General features: G+C 43.3%; 1 protein-coding gene across 1 annotated transcript in view; it reads right to left on the bottom strand.

Annotated features, from left to right (window-relative positions):
* Positions 1–8,637, bottom strand: part of LOC126174804 (forkhead box protein L1-like) — a 131,989-nt gene extending 123,352 nt beyond the window's left edge. The window contains exon 1 of the mRNA XM_049921216.1: positions 8,606–8,637. Within this exon, the coding sequence (XP_049777173.1) occupies positions 8,606–8,637 (32 nt within the window). The remainder of the gene's footprint in view (positions 1–8,605) is intronic.
* Positions 8,638–26,223: the final 17,586 nt, after the last annotated feature.

The raw sequence follows: 26,223 nt of genomic DNA, 5'->3' as shown, positions 1-26,223 counted from the left end.
CTGCAGAGATGGAACACCGATACTCTTGTCTTCAAATCAAGCAGAGTCTCTTGGTGTAACTGACGTGTATTTTCCAGTCTTCAGCATTGACTGTCTGAGTGTTCATAAAAAAATTATGGTATACTGGTATACCTATTAGGTGCACTGTGACATATATAGGACCGTACTAATTTGGTGGTACAAGCAGTGCCACTTATCTTTCTTGTTTATTTATGATGCAAAGAACATCCACTTTATATTTTGCGGTTGTTCACTGCATGTGCAACATAACTTTTAAAGGCAGTCGATTGACACTTTGCGGAAACCAGTATGATTTCTCATTTTTTGACAACAGGTTACTAACTGTGCAGTACAAAATCTATTTTTATGGAAGAACTAATTTGTCTGGATATGACAGGTGGTGTCAAATGTTATCTGTCAACTTTATGGATACACTCGATCCAGTGATATTTGGTGAACTCCTATGTCAATTTGAGGAGTAGATCAGCGGAGCTGTGAAGAGTGTACACTGACCAACGGAACATGGTGACCGCATGCTTAACAGCGTGTCGGTCCAGCTCTGGAATGCAATACTCTATGTGGCATGGATGCGACAAGTTGTTGGTATACTTCCGACGTATTTGGAACCAGATGTTAACGCAATGTCACACAGTTCTGCTAAACTACGACTCGGTGATTTATGCACGCTAAACTGGCGCCCTATAGCATCCCAGATGTGTTCTATCGCGTACAGTATAGGACGACTTGGTGACCAAGAGATCAAGGAGAATTCGCCGCCACCTCAAACCACTGTAGTATGATTACGGCCTTGTGCAGAATAGTAATCGTGCTGGGAGATGCCATCGTCGTCTGGGAAGATATCAAGTAGGAAGGAACGCAGGTAGCCCACAGTAGTTCCCGTGGAAGCAAAGATGAGTGTCTCCCATAGCGTAATATTGGTCCCACCGTCCTAGCCCGTGGTGTGGTCCATGTTTCGAGCCGCTGTTCGTCTGGATAGGTGTATGTCAGCACGGACCATAGATATGGTGTCAACAAGAAATGTAGTTCGTCCGACCAGGCGACACATTTCCACTGATTTACAGTCCAATCTTAATGATCCCGTTCCCACTGCAATCGTAACTGACGATGTCGTTGGATCAACACGTGAGGTCGTCTAGTGTTCATCTACTGCGGAGGCGCTTGATCAGGAATGTGTGTAGAACAGTGTGCTCCAAAACAGTTTCACCTCTGTTAGCACAGTACTGTGTCGTCAGATGTGCCACATATCACCGCCTATCCTGCTTTGCTGAAGTGGCAAGCCTGCGATCTCCACGTTCGGCCATGAGGTGTCGACGTCGAATACCTTTTCGCCCACACATGGTTACACTGTCCTTCAGTCACTTTCTACAGATACCCAAGACAGTAGAACGCGAACACCCAATCAGCTTCTCCATTTTCGAGCTGCACGTCTCCATGTACAACGTCATAGCAGTTAGCAGTATGTCACTATCCTTTCTATCGTCACTATACTTTACTTATCGTGTCTCGTGCCCATACCAAGAGGTAGCATTGAATCGCGAAATAGGCAGTGGTCATAATGCTATGGTTCATCAGTGTCACCCCTAGTAGATGTAGTAACATGAACTTCTGATTGTGCACTGCTACTGGATATTACATTTGTGATTAGTTAATAAATAGTAGAATTCTTCCAGAAAGAAACTGAAAGCGATCACAAAACAATGATGAGCATTTGTGTTCTAGTAACAACATTATAGTTGCGGAAAAAGTGCTCCCTCTATAATTCATAGTTGTCTTTTTATTGCAATGCAATTGCAATTTTTGTAGAAAAAATCTCAATAAATAGCAGTTTTTTCATTAGTTGCTTATTTTTTAGCAATGTGCTTCACCTAAAAGGGGGAAATACTTACTTACCAATGGTTTTTTCCATTGGCAAAAATGTTCACGGACTGACTTCCAATGTAGTTAGACTGGGTGACAAGAAACGGTTTCAGCTGCTGAGGCAGCCATAATTTTGAATAGACGGCTACGTGAATTCGAGCAGTTCCTAACGTCCACTAACCGCACGAGATGAATTGCTTAAAGAAAATCACGTCAAATCATTAGTCACTGGGCAATAATTACACATGTATTGCATATCTATAGGCCCGGTAACGCTTAGGCAATCAAGGAAAGATTGTGATGCATGAATGACACTTCTTAACTGAGTGTTCGTCAGTTTGCACCCATGTTCAGAGTAGTGAGTTATACTTGGAATCGAACTCCGATACTCGTTATTTGCGGACAGAGTTAGGTGCTTTTTTTCATCTAGACTGACTTCAGTGAAATAACGAGCAGGTAGTGTCTCACCAACGACACCTCATTATGTATTAAACGTATTAACGCTGCCATTGTACAACATCCATCCAGTGCGGGCTTACCACACTTCAAAAATTATGGAGAAAGTAGCTTACAAAAACCTTGTACGACCGATTCTCTAATTTTGCTCTTCACCTTGGGACTAATTAACTGCCGCCAAACTTAACGTCCCCATGTACGGACAGGTTACCATCGACAACGTCACGTGCCCTCACTTCATGAGACACTGCGAGGAATTTTGGTACTTAAGCCAGGACGTTGACGGGAAGTCTGGTGATCAGGAACTTTACGCCACCATCTCGCCTCCCCTTGCCGGCCTAATAATGACAGTGAAAATTATTTCCACCACCAGCATTCGAACCGAATTATCAGTGTGTCGAGTACCACCGCACAATCGTGCGTTAACGACCTCGTCCACGTTGTCTGGTAAGACATTGTTGTGATTAATACTCCATTCATTTTGTCAATCTAATAAAGTGTCGTGGTTGCTGATATTCCGTCCAAAGAACCCATCGTCTGAAGTAGTCAATTATATACATGGGGTGAAGAAAATATGCCGCATTTGACGGTCGGCTAGCGATCCCAATTCAAGAGAAAAGGGTATCTAACATTAGTCCCGCCAATAGGTTTAATAGAAATGCGATTTAAAAAATCGCTGTAACTGCGTGCAGGATAGCCAAGAACAGGTAGCACGAATCCTGCACTCTGTCAGAGCTGTCACATTAGCTCATTGAGACGAGCCAATGCCGTGGAGAGCGGATATGCAGATTCGCGGATGTTCGAGGCTGGTTGCCCTTTGTAATAACAATAACAAAAAAAAAAAAAAAACTGAGTAAAGGAATCAACGGCGAATTTGAAAAGGGACGACGTCCACTCAGACCATATGCTACCAACAATAACGAACAAGTTGAAAAGAAAAAAAAAGTCTCGTTCGCGCCAAACTTTTTTTTCAGTTAAAGCATCAAATTGTATCTATTTTACACCTCCACAACGCAGTATCTTGTGTATTTCTTTCGGTTACTGTTACCTTTATTTAAACTTTAAGATACAATATGAACTTTTTAGAGAAGTAAACGACCACTTTCTTTCTTCCATGACACAAATAAAGCCAACAGGAAATAACAGTGGATACATTAACATCGTCTGTAACCAATGAGGTACAAAAACCGCAAGAGGTTGGTTACACTAGATTGCACATTATCTTGCGCACAATAACTGCAATCTGTACGCTTGCCATCCCTTCACAGAGCCGTGAGGTACGCGTACGAGCAACGTTCACTTTAGAGGAGATGTTCAAAGCGATCACCTCGCATTTGCAAACACTGGATGAGACTTTGCTGGACCATCCGCAACACACTTACGTCCACAACTGCCGAAACGGCGCACACGCGAGCTATTAGATCTTGTACATCCACGGCTGGATTGCTATAAACTTGTTCCTTTCAGTGTCCCCAAAAATATAGATCTAGCGGATTGAGGTCTGGGAAACCCGGAGGCTAGAACATTGTACCTCCACGAACAATCCATTTTCTTGGAATCGCTTCATTTAAATAGTTACGCATTCATTCCAAAGTGTGGCGGTGTACCATAATGGTTATACTGTAGCTGTTGCCGAACACCAAGTGGAACGTTTTATAATGCGTCAGGCCAAGTATTGCAAAGGAACATACGATACTGGGCCATTCCGGCAATAGGTAAGGCTCCAACAGCACTCCTTCCACGACTCCAGTCCACATGTTTATGCCAAATCGTGCCTCAAAGGCACGTTCACGGGTGACTTGTGGGTTGCGTTCCGACCTATGACGGCTATTGTGGAGGTCGAAAATACCTTCACGAATGAAGCTAGATTCGTCAGTCCATATTACGTTATTTATAAAATGTTCTTTATCTTCCACTTGGTGCAAAAGCCACTTACAAAACTGTACTCGTCGAATAGGTCTTCTGTCCACTGGTGTTGAATTAACGTGTAAAGATATGGATGTAGTTCTTCATCATGCAACACTTCAACAGCCCAGTCTTTGAGATATTTTGAATCGCCTTGCAATACCGTGGGAACTTCGCCGAGGTGATTGGTGAACGGTTTCAAGAATCGTGTCCTCTACTTGTGGAGTGTAATTGGTGAACGGTTTCAAGAATCGTGTCCTCTACTTGTGGAGTACCTCTAGTCCTTGGACGACCTCTGTCCACTGCTCTAGGGGACGAAAAACATTCCTATCGGCATGGTGCCTTTGAGGGCACCGTGCAGCATACGCACAAGCAACAGCAGTCGCTTGCTTATCGGATGAACCCAACACCAACAACATATCGACGTATTTACAGTTTGTGTACTCCATCGGGAAGCCTTCCTACATGAACTTGTCAGGATCAGTTATGGTTGTGATTGTGGAATGCGCATTTAGTAGACACATGCGTGCAGTTTAATGGATCCCACTGTCATGTGATAGGATATTGTCATGTGACAAAATGATGTCCGGCTTATAAGTGACGAGAACTAGGGACGGACACATAAAAATTAGAAAAGAGGAACCTGGTAAGGATTAGAACCATAGCTCCATGGAGAATGTGGGTTTGACGTCCTAGCAGTCTACTCTGCGAGCTTCGACAGCTTGTGCAGTCGTGCGGGGTGATACACGTTTTTCTCTACATTTCGATACGCTGCATGACTTGACAGTATTGACAGCTTCACGTTTTCATATACGTTTTCAAAATGCGTCCGATCTGATTTTGACAGATAGACACTTGTCTTGAATCGGGATGAAGAATCGCAAGCCGACCTCCTAATGCGGTGTTTTTCTTCGCCGTTAATATCGAGTTTTTGCTGTCGATCTATAAGTATCTGATCACTTAAGGCGATAGGCTCCTTGAACGGAATTTCTGCAACTAGTTGCATTTTTATTTTATGCAAGACTGGTTTCGGCCACCAAGTGCATTATCAGGTTAAGTGTCGTGAATCTCTTTTTAACGTAATAAAAGTTTGTTTTCATGTAACATAACACACAATTCGGCCAGACAGCACAAAATACAGGGAGGGGAAAAATTTACCCGTGAACAGAGTTCCAGGTTACAAAGAAACAAAGCAGAGAAAAGGAAATACAGTACTGACCTCACTTTAGCAGACGCTGAAAGTGACCATCAGTCATCTCTTGGCACTTTTGAGGCGTGATCAGCACGTTGTTGAAGGCGGATCGAAGCTGGATTGCTGGTATTGCTGCAGTCTCCTCCGAAATGTTCTGCTCAGTTCTTGAAGACTATGAGGGTTGTTGCGATGCACCTTAGACTTGAGGGCTTCCAACGCGACGTAATCGCACATTGTCAGATCAGGTAACCTGGCTTGCCAACTATGGCGGGACAAGATTGACCTCTGCTGAAATCTCTTTAGGCTTGAAGATTGTGCAAATGTGCTTCAAGGTTCAGCCGGCTGTATGGACAGTTGCTCCGGTCTGTTGGAAGTAACCGCAGGTCTTTCCCTCCTCCGCTAATGTTACCACAAATGGTTTCAAAATGTTGGCAATGTAACGCGCCGAAGTCTGTGTCTGGTGAAATATGATGGGATCGATGACGCGGCGTGCAGATACTGCACTCCAAACACCAACCTTCTGATCATGCAATGGTGTTTCGTGGAAGCTATACGGGTTCTCCGCTGCCGAGAACCAGTGATTCCGTGAATTAACATAATCGTTCAGGTGGAACCAGGCTTCAACAGACATAAAGAACATATCCGTGTCCAAGCCATTGATTGTTGTCTCAGTGAACAGTTACTCACAAAAGTACATGCGCTGAGGAAGATCTGCTGGTTTAAATGGATGAACGGCAGATACTCGGTAGGACGCCTGTGCAGGTCCAGGTGGAGTACTCACCCGCATGATCGACGTGATATGCTGGTCTCTTGCAGCAGATGTCGGGTTGATTTGCTAGGACTCTGAAGCATTTTCTGGTGAACTGCATTTTATGGTGTGCGGGCACGTTTCGGAATATTTTTAGACTTGTCTCTGACGCCATTTTCGGACTAAGTGGTGCATGATAGTCCTTTTTCTGGCACTTTGGCACCAATAAACTTCTCAGCAAACAACTGACCACACCGTTACCACTACTCTGTTGTCACGTAAACCGCTGCTTCCATGTGAGTACCATCGTCCCCTTTGTGCTGCTCCACTCACGCTGAAGCAATGCGCACTGCGTTCCGAATTGGTGTGGATCACGTGACGGGAATACACGTCGTGCGCGCATCACGGGATGCGACTATATGCATACATTCACGTCCAATCGTATCCGCTCGTCCAGGCCACTTTTACTTGCCCCACTCCCTACATTCCGTCAGGTTCTCTGCATGACCGAAAGTGCTACATACCATCTCTTACACTATGACGAAAATAAAAAAAAATTATCTCGCATCTATGAACCGATATTTGCTCTGAATGTTTTAACTTTTCTGTATCTCTCATACGTGTTTTAAATTGCTTTCCCACAACGCAAGTATTAACTTTGAAACTCGCCCGCCAGTTTTCTGACAGACTCGTTTCCTTTTATAGTAATTGCTGCCGCTTTCATTCTCTATGAATACAAGAATATGATAAAATCACACAAATAATTGTAGTGACAAGTAGTTAGCTCACTGATGTACCGTCCACTTTTGGGTAATTAGATGCTTCTAATGTTTCAGCAATTTTAAAAGTCTTGCCTTGCAGTGAGGACAGAAAATCGTGTTCATCTTTGGTCTGTCATTTCGAGTCTCTCTGGTCCGAAGTGCACGCGAGAGCGCTGTTCTCTGATGAGCGTAAGTTGGCATCAGGCACTTCTCTGCGCGGGGGTACTGCGAGTACCGAGATGTAGAGTTCGTCACTTTGATGGCTACGTAGCGTCCTCACCTTTCCAGGGTAAGAATTACTTCGCTCCGACGGTTGACTTGAATCGAACTTCATAAGACAATGAAACTTCCTGGCAGATTAAAACTGTGTGCCGTACCGAGACTCGAACTCGGAACCTTTGCCATTCGCGGGCAAGTGCTCTACCAACTGAGCTACCCAAGCACGACTCACGCCCCGTCCTCACAGCTTTACTTCTGCCAGTACCTCGTCTCCTACCTTCCAAACTTTACAGAAGCTCTCCTGCGACCCTTGCAGAACTAGCACTCCTGAAAGGAAGGATATTACGGAGACATGGCTTAGTCACAGCCTGGGGGATGTTTCCAGAATGAGATTTTCACTCTGCAGCGGAGTGTGCGCTGATATGAAACTTCCTGGCAGATTAAAACTGTGTGCTGTACCGAGACTCGAACTCTGGACCTTTGCCTTTCGCGGGCAAGTGCTCTACCAATCTGCCAGTAAGTTTCAGACATTATGCTGAAAAGTGTTTCGCAGTTGCTCGTGCCATTCTGTAATTTCTACCAATACTTTCTTTCATTTAAAGTGAACTACCCTTTCGCTAACTAATTTCTTGAGGCTCCACCACAATCTATTTTATAAACGGTCTTAGGTTCCTTTATAGGCTCGAAGTACGTGGAAAAGCTATATTCTTGCACACAATAGCATGTGGCGATCAGATATTTTTTACGCAATCATTTTGAAAATTCGTGTCGTGTCTATGGAGATTGCTCCCGTGAATTTGGAAACGATTTAATGTACAGTGCTTTTTTGCTCTGTTGTTGCGGTGGTATTACTCCATGTTTGTTGGACGAAGTGATTGCTAATTACTGTACGAGTAATTTGCTATTAACCCCTTTTTGGATGCCGGTTCAATACTGACAGCATGGTCGTTGCAGTTATTTCTGCGTTACTGGCGAAAGTACAACTAGATAAGAGAGTGAAACATTTAGGCAACGTTTTCGTTTGTTCACTCTTCCCTGCAGCCCAGTCGTAAGTGTTTTAAAGTCTCTTTCATGTGACTTAAGTGATTTTCTTTATATAGTTACGCTATTTAAATAAAAAGTTTCATTATGTGTAGTTTATATGTGTGTATGTATCATGACAAACAAAACGAAGAATTAATCGGATCTTTTCTGTCTTCAAATCTGTAGTTAAATTATCTTTCCCCCTGATATTTATTTATTTTGTAAAGCCAGCACCCACTGTTCATGCACGAGGGGTTCTCCCCCTCTTTTAAATCAGCTGCACAAACTTAAATTTTAACTTAGTGTTTCAATTAGTGGACAACGTTCTGACTGTCTGGAGATCCTGCCAGCACCAGACGAAAAGACAGAAAGATTCATCAGCTCATGACCGGCCTCTTGCAACTTATTCCTACTCTCATTTACCTGGACCACACTCTTTCATCGTCGATTGCCATTGCGCAATCACCCTGGTACCCTATTTTCCTTACACAACGTTGGTCTGATTGTTGTGTGTTGCCCTTTCCCGAAATCTGTCAGTTCGAATATATTTTTGATGATTGTTTCTTGCTACATTTCCCTCCCTAACTTATATTTAGTTCATTTGGCACCTTACCTACATTTTTCAATGGATCTTGTTAATTAGGCATTGAAACGGAAGACGAACAACGCACCCACTGCCTCCTCCAGACTTTCAGTCGTTTCTCAGTACAATTGTGCTTACTTAAATATAATAATCGGCCTATTCTAGTGTTGCCTGTCATCTTTCGAACTCTTAGAATTTGTTTGCAGACCTTGTACTGAACAAATTCAATGGCACATCCTTTACTATATCTTGATTGTGTTTTTGATAAGCACATACATACAGGATACATTTATCCATCACCCATATAAACAACTTACTTCATATATGCGCTGGTACATCTAATTTCTATTCTGTTGGCTCTACGATAACATGTTAGCCGCCTGAGTGGCCCACGGCTTGAGACGCCATGTCACGGATTGGGCCGCCCCTTCCGGCGGAGGTTCGAGTCCTGTCTCGGGCTTGGCTGTGTGTGTTTGTCCTTAGCAGAAGTTAGTGTAAGTAGAGTGTACGTCTAGGGGCCGATGACCTCAGCAGTTTGGTCCCTTAGGAATTCACACACACATTCCATGTTACAAAATTTTAATTGATTAAGTTGATAAATTTTCCCCTTGTTTTCATCTTTATCAACTGTTCTAGAGAATCTTGCGTATCCAAATCTCTAATGACGTCTTGTCTAAGTGAATAATTAGTATCTCGATCAGATGGCCTTCATTAATCAGTTCGTCAAGTTACATGGCTTGATTCAAATGCGATTCTGAGAAGTTTCTATATCCATCTTAGATATCTCGTGTATAGACTCAAGTAGTAGGGTAACCTATGTTCTGCGCCATTTTTGATATCAGCTGGTATGCAAATTAATTAAATTGTGACAGCTGATTAATTTATGACCTTAACATAGTGTGGTTTTCCATGTAACCCCTTCCCCTCATCTCTCCCTAACCTACTGTTTATTGATTTATGAATCCTGGGGATAATTCATCCCTCTGGGAAAGTTCCCCATCGCTCCCTGTCCCCCTCCACCTGTGCCACCCTCTGGAAACCTCCAACCCTTCCCTCTCTCCCACCGATGCAAGCACACTTTCAGGCCTGAGTTATTTGACTAGCCCTTTCCACTTTATCATTTTTATTAACCAATTAATTAAATAAATAAATTAATTAACCCCTTCCCCTCTGGTGAATCACCCAGTCTCCTTCCCTCCCCCATACGGAAATTGGTGGGAAAAGGACTCAGTAAGTGCTGGAGAGGAACGATCTCGTGATAGGAAATTAAAATCACTGTCAGTTACCTAGCAAAGGATATAGAGTTTATTCATAAAATTCAATTCGCTGGGGTTGGATTTCTCTCTTATTTGGTGGGGAAAGCTCATCAATCTCTGCTGTTTCGGAAAATACAGGTCTTCCAAAGTACATTGAAAAGAAGTAATTAAGTAGATCGCTTTTTTCGATCGTGGAGGAATATTACAATGAAATCAATGTCAACATAACTCACTGCACGTAACTGCACTGTTAAATAATTTTCCAATCCTGTCTTTGCGATGAGAGCAGAGCTGACATGCCGGCTGGGACATTGGGCACCCATGTGCAGGCTGCTTCACAGAGCTGTGACACCCGCCTTTGTCCAAGAGGCCGCACTATGCCAGCTTGGGCCCACGACCGCTGTCGGCTGCCACACTGCCAACCGTCTCGAGGTATTAGCGTGCCCCCAAGTGTCTGCTTCGTGTCGCGTACCACTGCTTGGGAGAATTCCAGCCGATCTGTCCAAAACAGCAGACCATAGTGTCTCAGAATACTGTACTCCTTCTTTTTTCTTTGTGATTGTCCAACAGTCAGGTCATCCAGCAGTCCCCTATTGCGAAAGTGACTACAGATACAAGTTACAAGCTTAAAGCTCCTTAAAATTATTTGTAAGTTAAAAGGCGAAATATCAGCACCTGCTGATGTAGTAATTAACACATACTCATCCACAAAGGGTGCTCTACCTCTGGTACAGATTATGTTGCAAATTTAGTTTCGTCGACTCAATTTGAACAGGGAATACTTGTACATTTGCTCAGAATATGGCTAGGAACAACAAATTGAGGTCAGTTACACTGACAGACAATCACTTGGAGACGAATTAATGTACAAGGTCCAACTCCACATGAACACAGACGTGGCCTTGTAATATACAGCAGCCGAAAAATAAGAAAACAACACTTAAATACACTCAGATGTGAAGGAGCTGTGACTTTGATTCCAAGCTGGTGTGTTATTGTCTCCAATCGGTACAGGCAGTCTTTAAGGCGCAGAGTAGGTCAGAAACATGCCAACTGGGTTGCATGTGATGTCCGCTCTCTTCCCGCAACTCGCCACTACCAGTCCTTATGCAAGCCGTAAAGGCTTGCCTCTGATCAATTTAACCCCTTGTGACTTCTTGAGGACCATACCGGACAGCTGGAGTCCACAACTTGCCACCCACGAGCCGTCCAGCCAACTGCCTACACCAGGACCCACCAAACCAACAACACACACCTCGACCAAAGATGACGTATGACCAGATCGATATCAGCAAACCAAGTAGTTAGTGGCGCCAGCAGAGTGCCATGCCACCAAAATTAAAGCCGACATGGCTCACTGTGCTGGCAGGTTTTCCCTGCATCTTATTGGTGGATACCAGAACTGGTATGTTTAGCGAGAATCGACCCGGCAATTGCACGGTTTCCAAACCCTTCTGGATTTTTTCCTCTTGGCTCCTATTGCTGGGTACTGGCACAGTTCGGTCTTTTATTTCAACCACCCTGTGTGTTTCAGGACTAAAGCCATAGAGCACAGATAGTATGCAGCATCAGTTGTCAATCCCACCAATGGGAAATTGAATGATTTGCATACACTCAGGCGAACATGTATTTACCCTCATCCCTCCACATCTTTTTTGTCATATTTCCATAGTTTTACGTAATTTCCGTCAATTTCCGTAATTTTACCAAGTTTTCCGTAATTTCAACGCATTTCACTCAATTACCTGAGGTCCAAACCATCACTCTCGACGAGTTGTCACGTCAGTGCAACATCTCATGCGTCGGTCTCGCGATGTTACAAATCAGTGACACTGCAGTATCATTCTCAGTTTCTGTTTCATTGCTAAGCCACCCCCTCCATTATTTTGCGAAGGTCACATACATGTGGACACATCACGAATCCTGTTATACAGTATACATAACATGACAAAATACTGTTTCTCAGTGTAGGAAATAGCCATCAGCAGGGAGGAGGTGCAGTGACTATCTTCCTTAGTAGAAACACTTTATAAATTTAGTAAGGTTTTATTACGATTTGCTATCTGCCGATCCGCCTATTTGTCGCAAAGTATTCTCGCAATAGTGGGGAGAAGTCGGAGATTCGAAGCTCTATCATTCAGTCCTCTATTTCGAAACGAGCTGCGTTTCACTGAACCTTTAGGCTACGGACCCTAAGCAAAACTCGATATGGCCTCTCTCTATGCATCTCGTAACTCTTCCTCTGTCTTTAACCAACCCACCCTGCAACACGGTCTCCAGTTTGATTTGAAACTGACCAAAGATAGGAGGGTACTGATTATGTAGAACTTCGCTCGTTCTGTTACTTCACAAGATGTCGAATGTAGTGGGTATATTACCCTCCTACCTTTGGTCAGTTTTAAATCAAACTGGATACAGTGTTGCAGGGTGGGTTGGTTAAAGACAGAGGAAGAGTTACGAGATGGATAGGGAGAGGCCATATCGTGTTTTGCTCACCGTCCTTAGCCTATAGGTTCAACGAAGGAGTAGCTCATTTAGAAAAAGGTAGTTGAGTGATAGAGTCTCTGACTTCATCCCACGATTGCGAGAATACTTTGTGACTCCATCCACACAGGGGGAAATGGCAGATCTAAATAAAACCTTATTGAATTTATAAAGTGTTCGAGCTAAGGAACATAGTTTTTGCACCTCCTCTCTGCTGATGGCTATTTGTGTCATGTGATGCAGGCTGTGTAATAGGTTTCGCGATGTGTCCACAAGTATATGACTCTCGCAAAAGGGTCATATAAATGTCGACACATCAGAATCCTGTTACACAAAATAACGGGGGGGTTTAGCGATGGTTGGTCATCAGTCTTCTACTTGGCCCGCTACGAATTCCTCTCCTGTGCTAATCTTTTCATCTCAGAGTAGCTCTTGGAACCTACGACCTCTATTATTTGCTGGATGTATTCCAAACGCTGTCTTACGCTACAGTTTTTGCCCTCTACAGCTCCCTCTAGTACCATGGAAGTCATTCCCTCATGTCTTAACAGATGTCCTATAATCCTGTCCCTTCTCCTTATCAGTGTTTCTTTCCGCTCCGATTCTCCCCAGAACGTCCTCATTCCTTACCTTATCAGTCCACTTAATTTTCAACATTCGTCTGTAGGACCACGTCTCAAATGCTTCGATTATCTTCTGTTCCGGTTTTCAAAAATGGCTCTGAGCACTTTGGGACTTAATTTCTGAGGTCATCAGTCCATCATTGGTTATTTTACTGCCTAGGTAGCAGAATTCCTTAACTTCATCTACTTCGTGACCATCAATCCCGATGTTAAGTTTCTTGCTGTTCTTTTTTCTACTACTTCTCATTACCTTCACCTTTCTTCGATTTACTCTCAATCCATACTCTGTACTCATTAGACTGTTCATTCTGTTCAGCAGATCATGTAATTCTTCTTCACTTTCACTCAAGATAGCCATGTCATCAGCGAATCGTATCATTGATATCCTTTCACCTTGAATTTTAATTGCACTCCTGAACCTTTCTTTTATTTCCATCACTGCTTCCTCGATGTACACATTGAACAGTAGGGGCAGAAGGCTACATCCTTGTATTACACCCTTTTTAATACGAGCACTTCGTTCTTGGTTGACCGCTGAGGATTTAATGATACAGAAACTGAAAACTATGCTGCAATGTCATTGACTGATAGCATCGTGAGATGGATGCAATGAGTTGTATTGTTGACATGAAAAATCATCGAGAGTGATGGTTTGGACCTCAGGTAATTGAATAAAATGTGTTGAAATTATGGAGAACCTGGTAAAATTACGAAAATTGATGGAAAATACGTAAAACTAAATACGACAAAAAATGTGGAGGGATGAGGGTACATACATGCTCGCCTGTGTGTATGAAAATCATTTGTTTCCCCACTGGTAGAATTGATAACTGATGGCGCATACTATCTCCACTCTATGAGTTTAAGGCCCGCATAATATTCCCTTGTTTCACATGTGGTTATACACTGTAAGTCATAAAAATGAATGGTGCAGTGTCCAAATATTTGGAGTTCAGGATGACTACCACCTAGGTCAGCGAAAGAGCAATTGTATACTTAGGTGCAATAAGCACCAGCAATATGAGGACTCAGTGCTCAGGGTGTCGTCAAAAAATGGACACTGTAGAATATATTAAATGCAGAGATCATCACCTTGCGACAGCTGTTTGGAAACACACCACAATGCTGCAAGCTCATCCGGGTTCCATATGTTGTAATGTCCTCCACATTTTTTATCAATAAGAAACATCAACTCTGTCTTTTAATTCAACCACCCTATGTGTTGTGGGAGCAATATGATTTACACATACGATGTCCAGAATTCTGTGAGAGCCATTGGATCAAAATGTCCTAATGTTGGTTTAGCACCTGACACAGACCGCAGATTCGTTGTGGAAAAACAAAATGTATGGGCGGTGTACAAAGCTGTAACCATACACAGCTTGGATGTGTTACACAGACAAACAATGTAGCAAACTGTTTATGAAAGAACTACACAGGAACCGTCTCTTGTGATTAATGGTCTGTGGGAAATGATCCTCCTACATTATGAGCGATGAAACTTTACACTGGTGTGCAAGCAACTTCGATCACTGACCACTTGCTCTAGTGAATCAATATCTCTTTATTTAAAAGGATCGCCACAATGCTCGATAGTAGCATGCAAATGGCTTTTGTTTCCAATATATCATAAAAGAGGCATACAGTAATATCGTATTGAGTGTTTCTACCAGAAAGTGTAACACTATATATATGAAAAACCAATGTATTGCTCATAGGCTTTTTTACGTTTCTTACAACATCAATCTAGTGTTGCGTTTTTAAGTGATTTCCCTCATAACATACCATCTATTGTACATAATAATTCTCAGTCAGCCATCAAATGGTTCAAATGGCTCTGAGAACTATGGGACTTAACATCTGCGGTCATCAGTCCCCCAGAACTTAGAACTACTTAAACCTAACTAACCTAAGGACATCACACACATCCATGCCCGAGGCAGGATTCGAACCTGCGACCGTAGCGGTCGCGCGGTCCCTGACTGAAGCGCCTAGAACCGCTCGGCCGCGATGGCCGGCAGTCAACCATCACCCTCCCTCGCCTACTGCCCAATGGCTGTATCACAGAACCTGTGTTACATTGTCTACATGGAATCGAGATAGAATGTGTTACAAATACTGTTTACTATCATGAGAACAACGACACTAGTGAGTTGCAAATATCGGCTTAATAACACGTTCCTTAGCTGAACTAATTTCTAAATTCGACAAGGAGGGTGATTTTATTACGAGCTTACACTGCTGGTAACGTGCACATGCACTTTCAGTCTGTTAATACATACCCCAATGATCACCGTCTAAATTCAGTGTCACAGTATTTGTGTGGAAGACCATTTGCAAGCAACACCATACTTCGATTTGTGACGCATGTACAGTTTTTAACATGAATGTCATTAGGGACTCTTGTATGGGCCCATAGAACCAAGACTGCTTTTTATGCAGGGTGACAGCAATATAGTCGTTGCAATATTGTTTTTAATAGCTGGTTGCTCATAAGACGATTATGCCACTCTTCCAAAGATACATTGGTATCACTCACAAGAAAAACAATTGTAGCATGTCCATCCATTCCAGAATTTTCGTTCAATATTGTTCGGTGCAACCAGCATTCAGTTATTGGCGAAGTACGATACTTAGTAAGGGTGGGTGATAGATTCGCTGTGATCAGCAAGCTTATAAAGCATGTCTCGGGTGTAAAGTTCCTGTGGTCAATGTGCAGGTCATAAGAGGGATATGGGTTTGATATGGAATATTCCGATTTCAATGCACTGATAGCCATAAGGAATATCAAACATTATGCAAGGAAAGTTACAAGCAGTCATGAGAAAGATGTAAATATTGATATTTCCAGAGCAACAGCCATCAGGTGGAGGTATTTCCGATACTTTGTTCATTGTGGAATTTCATCAGATTGGGGCTGCAATTGTAATATTTAATTGTAATTACAGTGATAACTATGTGGTTGGTTTCCCAGCACGACACTGTCTGGCATGTGGGGGGCAAGACAGACATACCTGGTGGCCAGAATGAACTGACATTTTTGGCTTAAGGCTGTTGCAAGCGACGCCTACAAAGAAAAGTTCCGGCTAGTCAGCTAGTCAGCTCTTCCACACAGCTGCAGGGACAAGTCCTGGCAGCGGCATTCATAGCGCTCTCTGAATGGCTCAATAGTCAAGTATCCAGTATGCTGATAGAGCAGCAACAGAAGCGGATGAATGTGTTGCTTGAGAAGATTCAGTATGACGGTATTTGCACTGGACAATTAGTTGATCAGTTGGCTGCTGTCTCTGACCTCTGAGCATTTGGTATGGCAGGAGTTCGATGCAAGAAGACAGGCATGAAGCTGTCAACCTGGCCGGTTGGGGTGTGGGTCACTCCTGGCCGTTGCATGTGCGGATTCCCAGCAGTCAGTGGGTGGTGCACGCTCTGCTATCGTTAGTGAGTGTATGATCAATATGAATCGATATGGGGCACACAACCTCTGGCCTGGGGCGCTGCGGGATAATATCAGGACACGAGCACAGGGGCTGCATGAGTGTTCCCACAATTTCTGACATCTAACAGTGATACTATTACTACTACTACTATGGAACTGAATGTGGTTTAAGTGTATAGTGTTAACTGCTTCTCAATACATTGTAGTGCACTCTGTGTTGTAGCAGTACCTGTTGTTGTTACTGTTCTATCACACAGCAGACCGTTCCCCCTCTTTCTTCGTCCTGGAGTAGCTGAGAGAACAAACTTAGTGATTATATAGTGTTTTAAAAGCCGAATCGTATCATCAGATTCCCAACTGATAAATGGCTCTAATCACTATGGCACTTGACATCTGAGGTCATCAGTCCCCTAGACTTAGAACTACTTAAACCCAACTAACCTAAGGACATCACACACATCCATGCCTGAGGCATGATTCGAACTTGCGACCGTAGCAGCAGCATGGTTCTGGACTGAAGCGCCTAGAACCACTCGGCCAAAGCGGCCGGCCCCAATTGATAAATTTATTGTTTCTGATAGTGGCATGGCGAGCAGACACGTCAGTCCACCCCATTGGTAGATTGTTTAAGGAAATAGTATGCAATTGAGCTGAAATTTGAATCTTTTAGCTATCTTCAACATAATGGACTTCCTCCCAAATGACATAACTGTATCGGTATCTACCAATAGGAGGCAAGGGGGGGGGGGGGGAATCCAGAAAGGTCTGAAACAGGGCAATTGCCAGACGAATCTTACTAAATATACCAGTCCCTGTATCCATCAATAGGATGCAGGGAAAAACTGCTGGAACACAAAGGGTATAGATTTAATTACTTAGTAAATCAGTTTGATAGACTAAGGGAATATTTCCAAGAAATCTACTACTGGGGATTTACCAGGAACCAACTACTTTACCGAGCGAGGTGGCGCAGTGGTTAGACACTGGACTCGCATATGGGAGGACGACGGTTCAATCCCGCGTCCGGCCATCCTGATTTAGGTTTTCCGTGATTTCCCTAAATCGCTCCAGGCAAATGCCGGGATGGTTCCTTTCAAAGGGCACGGCCGACTTCCTTCCCCGTCCTTCCCTAATCCGATGAGACCGATGACCTCGCTGTCTGGTCTCCTTCCCCAAACAACCCAACCCAACCCCTAGAATTCGCCATTCGCCAACTACTTTGTTCAGGACAAAGGTTGGGCTAATGTGGCACAAGACAGACACTCACCGCGCGGGAAATAGCCACTTGAAAGAGAAAGAGAGAGAGAGATAGAGGGGGGGGGGGAGGAGAGAGCATGTTTTTCAACAGGAATTACCCAGGTATCAAGATAAAAGAGTTGCCACCAGCTGATGCTTTGTTCCAGTGGAAGTAACTGGAGGGGTGAGGGAAGGAGAGGAGGGAACTGGTGGGTGGAGGGGTGAGGACTTGCTTCTTCCATTGTCCTCTGTTGGTGGTATCGTGAATTAACTCAGTCTGTATCTGCACAGGAGGGCAACCACATAGAGCAGCTGCTTCCAACGACTGGCATGGAAGGTATGTGTTTGGGAGCAGATTATCCCTTTGCTATAACTGAAGTAGCGAGTTGAGGAGGCAAAGGACTCTGTCACGAACAATGGGGACCACAGCAGGGGGGATGAATGGCTGCCACACTGTGAGATAAAAAAGAAAAGGAATGCAGATTCTGAGACACTATGATCTGCTGCTTTGGACAGGTTGGTCGGAATTCTTCCAACCAGTGACATGCGACAGGAAGTAGACACTTGGGGGCATGCTAATACCACAAAATGGTTGGCAGTGCAGCAGCTGACAGCAGTTGTGAGCCCGAGTGGGCATAGTGTGGCGTCTCAGACATTGGTGTGTGTTACAGCTCAGTGAAGTGGCCAGTGTGTGCGTGCCCAATATCCCAGATGGCACGTCTGCCCTGTAGTCAGTGTGAAGATGTTAAGGAAAATTTTTATCAGTATAATTACGTGTGGTGAGTTATGTTGACATCAATTTTGTAATGATATTCCTTGCACGATCTTCTTTTCCATGTATTTTACAAAACCTACATCTTCCAAAAACTGAACTGAGGATGATGATCTTTTCCCATCAAATAAAAGAGAGACCAAGCTGCGTGAACTAAATTTTATAAATAAACAGTACATCCTTTGCTATGTAATTGACAATGATCTGAATTTCCTGTAGTGAGATCCTTCATCTCCAGCACATTCTGAGTCTTTTCCCCATCAATTCCCAAATGGGGGAGGGGGACTTGGTGGTTTACCAGAGGGGGAGGGCTTAATTAATATATTGATTTAATTAATTAGTCAATAAAATTGATATAGTGGAAGGGGCTATTCGAATAACTCAGGCCTGAAAGTGTGCTTGCATCAGTGAGGGGGAGGGGGAAGGGTTTGAGGTTTCCAGAAAGATGGCCGAGGTGGAGGGGGAGCGGTGGAGAACTTTATCAGAAGAATGGGTTATCCTCAGGGCTCATAAATCAATTAACAGAACAGTAGGTTAAGGGGAGTGAAGGGGTTAATAGAAAACCACAATAGGTTAAGGTCAAAAATTAATCAGACATCACAATTTAATTAATTTGCATAACAGTTTGATATCCAAAGTGGCACAGAACATAGGTTATTCCAATACCGGCACAGGATCAGTCTTTTCAATAGAGAGGGTTTTGGAGCTCATTAATATAGTCTGTCGTGCTGCGATTCTGTCCATGTCACTAGAACCAGAGAGAATAGTCTGTTGACTTTTAGTGGAATCATGACATGCTGATTGATGAAGACCAGCCTGCTACTTGCTTGATGAAGTCAACACCGTGGGGCAGTCAACTGATGCATACCATAGCCATTGTCTGCCCTGCTGCCTACTGAGACATTGCAGATGAAATGACTTTTGAGCAGCCAGCGCTCCTCCACTACTGGATCATCATGGCTGATATTCCAGCTACCATCTCTCTGACCTGGCGAGCTGAGTCCCTCCAGTGCCCTGGCTGCCTCATGAGCATCTGCTGCAGTCTTGGCCGATCCCTGGCGAGTGACCAGGGCTTATGCTTCAGGACTACTGGCGCGCTGGACCACAGTCAGCAGTCTATATCTGAGTGCATGACAGGCTGCCTTCGAGAGCACTGCAGTGGCAGCTGCAGTGGGTCATAGCACTACGTCTGTACAGGCCGCATATTCCTCACTCTGCTATGTTGACCACCACAACACGCAGTCATGACACTGACCTGCAACAGTAACATCATGATTCGCTGGTGAGGAATCAGCATTCTTTTGTGGCATATCCCCCTGGGCCCAAGCGCTGCCTGCTGCTCGACTAAATTGTTACTGATAACACTGTATCACTGGCGCCACTGAGAGTGCACTGAACCTGAACCTCTCACCCTCACTTTTCACTTGACCTCCTAATGTCAACGTGATCCCCTCCTCAGGTAGCTACAGATCGCTACAGCCCTGACATATTCCTGTATCCCTGACGGTTTCAGAAAATATACTCCAAAAAAGAGAAAAGAAATGACACACTACGAAGGAAATTATCTGAATGGGACGGAAATCGGCAAATGTGATGCACATGTAAAGAAAAATAAAAGAAAATCTATATGACATAATCGAGAGAAAGAGCTTCTTAAATATGCCAAACGAGTTGGTCCTCCTGTGGCCCTTAAGCAAATAGTTATTCCGCTTGACATTGGTTAATAGAACTGTTGGATGTCTTCCTGAGGGATATCGTGCCAAAGTCTGTCCAACTGGCGTGTTAGATCATCAAAATACCAAGCTGGTTGGAGAGTTCTGCCATAATGCTCCAAACGTTCTCAATTGGGGAGGTATCTGGGGTTTGTCCTGGTATGTCTTTGTTGGTCTTTGGGACTCAGTTCGAAGCGGTACTCACCAGTGAAGAAAGTTCTATTCCAGTCAATTATATGCTGAAGATGTGTCTGGAAACGCCCCTGACATTGGTGGGATACAAACCTGGCTGTCGCCCCCCATACTACCTGATGACCAGGAGTGATGGTCTGTCATGCGTAGCATCCTTACAGCACAGTGGTAGACGGCGATATTCTATGCCCCATTTTATTGCCCTTCATGATGAGCCATTCTGAGTAGGGGGACAACCTTCGCGTCACCCCACTCTCCATTGATGCCAAATTTATTCAAGATGGCGGTGATGACATCATCCAAGATGGCGGCATGTAGACTTGGCAACATAGCATGGCGCCATACAAGATGGCGGCTTTTGGCGGGAAAATAGGTCAATTGTGCTACGTCCACTAACCTAACCTTCAGAAAAAATGGCGGGAAGTTTGAATTTTGGCGGGAAAATAGTCCAATTGTGCTACGTCCACTAACCTAAGCTTCCAGAAGAAAAAAAATGGCGGGAAGTTTGAATTCCAACAGGATAATGCATGCAAAGACTGTGCTTGTCTTTATTATTATTATTGATTATCCTTCATTAATATTCACTATCATTCATTATCATTCGTTATCATTTATTAACATTCATTATCATTCATTTTCATTATCATTCATTATCATTTATTATTACTTAATATTATTGACCTACCTCCACTAGAAAATTCCCTCCAAATTCAAATTCCAACATGATAATGGCTGCAAAACCTTTCTTTCGTTCATTATCATTCATTATCATTTATTAACATTCATTATCATTCATTATCATTCATTGTCATTCATTATCATTTATTATCATTCATTATCATTCATTATCATTCATTATCATTCATTATCATTTATTATTATAGGCCTACCTCCACTAGAAAATTGCGCCAAATTCAAATTCCAACACGATATTCTCTCGAAAATCGTACTTCTATGTATTATTATCATTTATTATTTATTCAAGATGTCCGATTTTCCCGGTGAGAAAGCCATTCTCCTTACATCCTTAACAAAAATCTATCACAAGTTCAAATCCCGAACATCATAATTGATCACATGTACGAGCTTTCTCCGTCACTCATCTATCTTAACTGGTAGCCTATCATAATCGCGTCAAATAATAAACTACACTTATAGTAACGTAATTCACGTCCTTTGATTTTGCAGGGGGGAAGGGACTGAAGACTTTATTTCAAGCAGTACTGTCATCACTTGTTCTCCAACACAGTCAGCACACACATCTTTGATCTCGCAGTGCAGTCACCATGATGTCCGCGCTCCAACTGAATTAGTTCAAATCCTCGCCACCCCCCGGCCAGCACACGGAGACACTACCTACGCCTGTCACGTGAGGCGGCCGGCCACTAGCGCGGGTGCGAGCCCAGCGATCGCTCCCACGTCGTAAACATGTTTTTGCTGGACACGTTGGAACTTGTCGAGTTTGACGTCACAGCGGCCCCTTGTCCGCTCACAACGTGCATTCGTCGCCTCCACATGTTTCCCGCCAAAATTGACTCCCTCGGAGCTGAATCACACAACGGTCGACTGTTTCCCTGCAACACTTCCGGCACCACGTTCAAACCTGTCGATGCCGACCTCACACAGCCGTTCGCCACGTGTCCCTGTACAAGCGAGAACGCAGTGCTACACTTCTGGCGGCAAAGTTTGCTCGACAGTGGAATCCGCCATGACTATATAAGAGCAAGTTTGGACCGCACTAGAACGCCCGCTAATTAACTCGCTCTAGCGCGTGCATTATAGCTGTACAATCGCTGCGCCACCGCCCCGCTTACGTCACACACCCTCCATACACGCGACGGACATAGCCTTCTGTAAATACCTGGAAAATGACTCTTTATTTCAGATATTACGGTCATGCAGGTGTATTCCAACTGACTTCTCCATGCTCACGCAGCGAAACTCCATAGTAGAGGTGGCAAAAAATAACGTAACTGATAGAAATAACCGGTTACTGAGAAGTAACGGTTACTGCGATAACCGTTCCTCTGATTCTGGCAGTTATTTCAATAACTGTTTAGTGTCAACAGTGCCTCGCGCCATCTGTTGACCGAAGATCGTACTGCGCATTTGGAAGGCGTTCTATAGACCATGGGAATAACTGTGAGACTGCGCGCCATCTGTTGATAAGAACTGTGTACTATTTCGTGGGCCTTCGTTACTTTTAGCATAAACAATTAAATAAAGTTAATGTCCGAGCCGTGGCTGATAGGAGCTGCAGTACAGGCATTAACAAGTACGGTCGTTCCCTTAAGCCACCGCCTTACGTGTTAATTTAGCTGGGACGGGTAGTAGAAGGAAAGTTACTTAGGAATTCGAGCGACTATGGAAATAACTGTCAGAGACCGGTATTCTCCTCTGGCAGTTATCGTTATTGGCTCGTAGTTCTAGTTCTCTGGTAGTTATCGGGCTACCACCACAGATAACCTGGAAGCTGGTAACGGAATAACTGTGTGTCTAGACGTTCCTGACTCGGTGACTCCAGTTAAAGGTCGTAGTTCCAGGTGATATTTCCAGAGAGGATAGTAACTGGAGCGAACAAATATTTTCGTACTGCTACGGAAATAGCCGCTGGCCATCGCGAATGACAAATAACATGTCAGAAAGTATAACATAATACAGTGGAATATAATAATTATTATCCTCATCATTTGTCAGGAGATTGTCAAAATATGTGAATATATCACAGTAACTGCTAATATTTACAGAATTGGTACACTGACAGAATAAAACACAGTTACGTACTTTTATTAAATTTATCGTACACAGAATACCCGATCTTGACTGTTGCAACCAAGTGCTGTCAAAACTGAAATATAGCAGAATTTTTACCTAAGCTGTTACGATATTCATCTACAGAGTAGAAGGAGGGGTCGATGGAAGCGTCTGATTCCACCCGTCTGCTTCGACGTAAAGGTGTTGTGGTGTGTGAATGTCATTACGGCACGGTGTTTATGAGTTGGTTTGTGTGTGTGTGTGTGGGGGGGGCTGTCGATCTAGGTTGCAGTGCCGGAATTTGCTGGTGGTAATTAAATTTTTTTTTCTTTCTAGCTGTGATGTTTTGTGTATTTATGATGTATTGAATGTGATTTAATTTATGTAGGGATGATTGATTTGTGGACTTTTGGGATTGTGGTTTTATTTTTCGCAGTTGTAGGTGTTGGTTTTTTGGCATCAGTAGCTGTGGTGGACCTATATAGGTCACCGGAAATGACCGATTCCCATTTTCATAGTTGTGTGTGTTGATGTTTTAGTATCGTCATCTGAGGTTGACCTATATAGGTCAAGGGAAATGTCTGATTCCAATTTTCTTACTTTTAGTTGTGGGTATTGGTGTTTTGGTATGGTCACCTATAGTTGACCTATATTGTTCAAGGGAAGTGTCCGATTCCTGCAGATTTTTGTTGGTGTAGCAGAATGCTGTAATTTTTTTTTCTTTTTGTTCTTCATTTTGTGTTTTGGGATCATGGTGTGTTTTTTTTTTACTAGCTTGTCCTCACCCTAAAACCCCCAACTTCCCGCAGTTGTCCCATTGGTTTGATTGTATTTTTGGTGGGAAATGTTATTGTATTATTTATATGTATCTTCGTGTTTGTTGCCATGTGTATGTAGTGACGTCATAGACACACTTAAAATAGCCATTTCCGGCATATTGATGACGGGTGGAATCAGACACTTCTGTATCAAATAGTCTTTCAAACACACTGTAAACCGTGCCTTATCTGAAACCAAGTTTTTAATGGTTGCTGACTTGCTGGCAGTTTATTGAAAATGCATGTTCCTGAATATTGGACCCCTTTTGGACCAAGGTAAGTAATTTTAGGTCTTTATGTAGATTGCTGTTCCCATTTCTAGTACTGATATTATGTATTAAGCTATTGGTTGGAAATACTTGTAACAAATTTCATAAAGGAATAAATATATTAGGAAGCAGTGGTTAGAATACAAAGTTCCTTGAACAGGTTCCTACATGATGTTCTTGAATTGATACCACAAACGATTTTTATTACACGCTTTTACATGCGAAAAACTTTTGCTACGTTTGATAAGTTCCCACAGAATATGCTCCCTTATGAAATAACAGAATGAAAAAATGTGGTATGCCCTTCCCAACTGAATTTATTATCGAGTTGTAGTCCCAGAAATGTAACACTGTCAACCTTTTCGATCTGCATGTCTTCATATGTTATAAACATGCTGTCGCTGGAGAAATCGAGCAGTTTGCAAATCTGACATAAAACTTGGATTAGCGTACTCACACTTTCCCCAATAGGACTAGCTTTTACAGCACAGGAGTAAACGAATCTTTCACATTACGTATATTTTTTGTTGTATTATAAGGCTGTACACTTTATTCTATTATGTGAGCAGCACAAGAAATTAAGCTTCGAATTTAACCTACAGTACTCAGTTTACATATTACTTCATACTTAAAAATGCACGTTGTTAACATTTTACTTAAACAGTGCTTTGGCGAAGTTCCGCGTACTTTCTGTCGCAGCTGCGAAGATAATATTTCTAATAGCGACCGATAACCTACAAACATATAATATGAAACACTAATAATCGTTCTAACATCAACTAAAATGTACCCGGAGTTAATAAGCTAAGGTTATGACACGATTCATACGACATTCCTGCTATTTCACACTACTCGCAGTTATACTGATAACTAAACTGATGGATTCCAAATATGTCGTTATTTAACTGTCGGAGTTATCGGTATTCGCTAGCGAAAAATAACTTGGCAGTTATTAATAACGGTTAACGATAACGGTTATCAAAGAATAATTGGAACTGTGATAACGGTTACTCCAGAATAACCGTTTGGCCCACCTCTACTCCATAGCGCGGCCGGCTGAGCCCGCTCCCTGGCCGGCTGACGTCAAGCGGTTTACGGTGCCCGCCCATCCCCCACGGCCAGCGCGCCAGGTAGACAGCGGCGCCACAAACGGTCGGTTGCACCCGCGAGCACTTGGATACGATGTTTCCTGTCGACCGCGTGCCTTACAAAGGATACGTTTGGCGCCAGAGTTTGACCGACAGTGGAATCCACCATGACCATATAACAGCGCGTTTGCTTGTCGCGAGAACGCTCGCTAATTCACTCTCAGCACCCCGCTATATTAAATAATTCCATTTACAATTTCTTATACATATTCAAACTTGTTCAACTCCCTAATATCAACTACTTTTCGAGGACCAGAACGCCACCTCCGCCTCCTCCTAGGAACCAGCGCCAAGTTTGAAATCTGCCAGTAAACAAAGCTCACTTGTGGTTCCGCCACCTACCTAAGTAAATTGCTCAAACTAAGCCACCAGCAGTCAACCTCTTCCTACACGTTTCTGCTAAACGGAATGTTTTTTCTACCGAGTTGGAAACTTCCTTGACGTCAAAACGCGCGATCGACCACGTGGCTCTGTCAGACAAACAACGCTCTCACTAAGTTAACTGATCACCTGATTCTCATTATTCAGCCCACATGCTTCGATTATCTAATCCAGGATCTTGGCGAAAACACACGTCCGTACACATAAGCCATCGCGCGCACCTAGCTTAGCACCTCTGCAAGTGAATGTAAAAAAGTTTGCAAAAACAGACATAATGTCTTATGGGATAACAGCAATCAGTGATTTTATAATGTTGCTTAAAATCCGTCTTGATTGCAAAAATTTTTTTTAAATTTTTTATTATGTGACGTAGCATG

Source organism: Schistocerca cancellata, chromosome 1 (genome assembly GCF_023864275.1).
Source record: "Schistocerca cancellata isolate TAMUIC-IGC-003103 chromosome 1, iqSchCanc2.1, whole genome shotgun sequence".
Classification (NCBI taxonomy): domain Eukaryota; kingdom Metazoa; phylum Arthropoda; class Insecta; order Orthoptera; family Acrididae; genus Schistocerca; species Schistocerca cancellata.
Note: the sequence above shows the minus strand (reverse complement) of the source record. Positions and strands in the feature narration are given on the sequence as shown.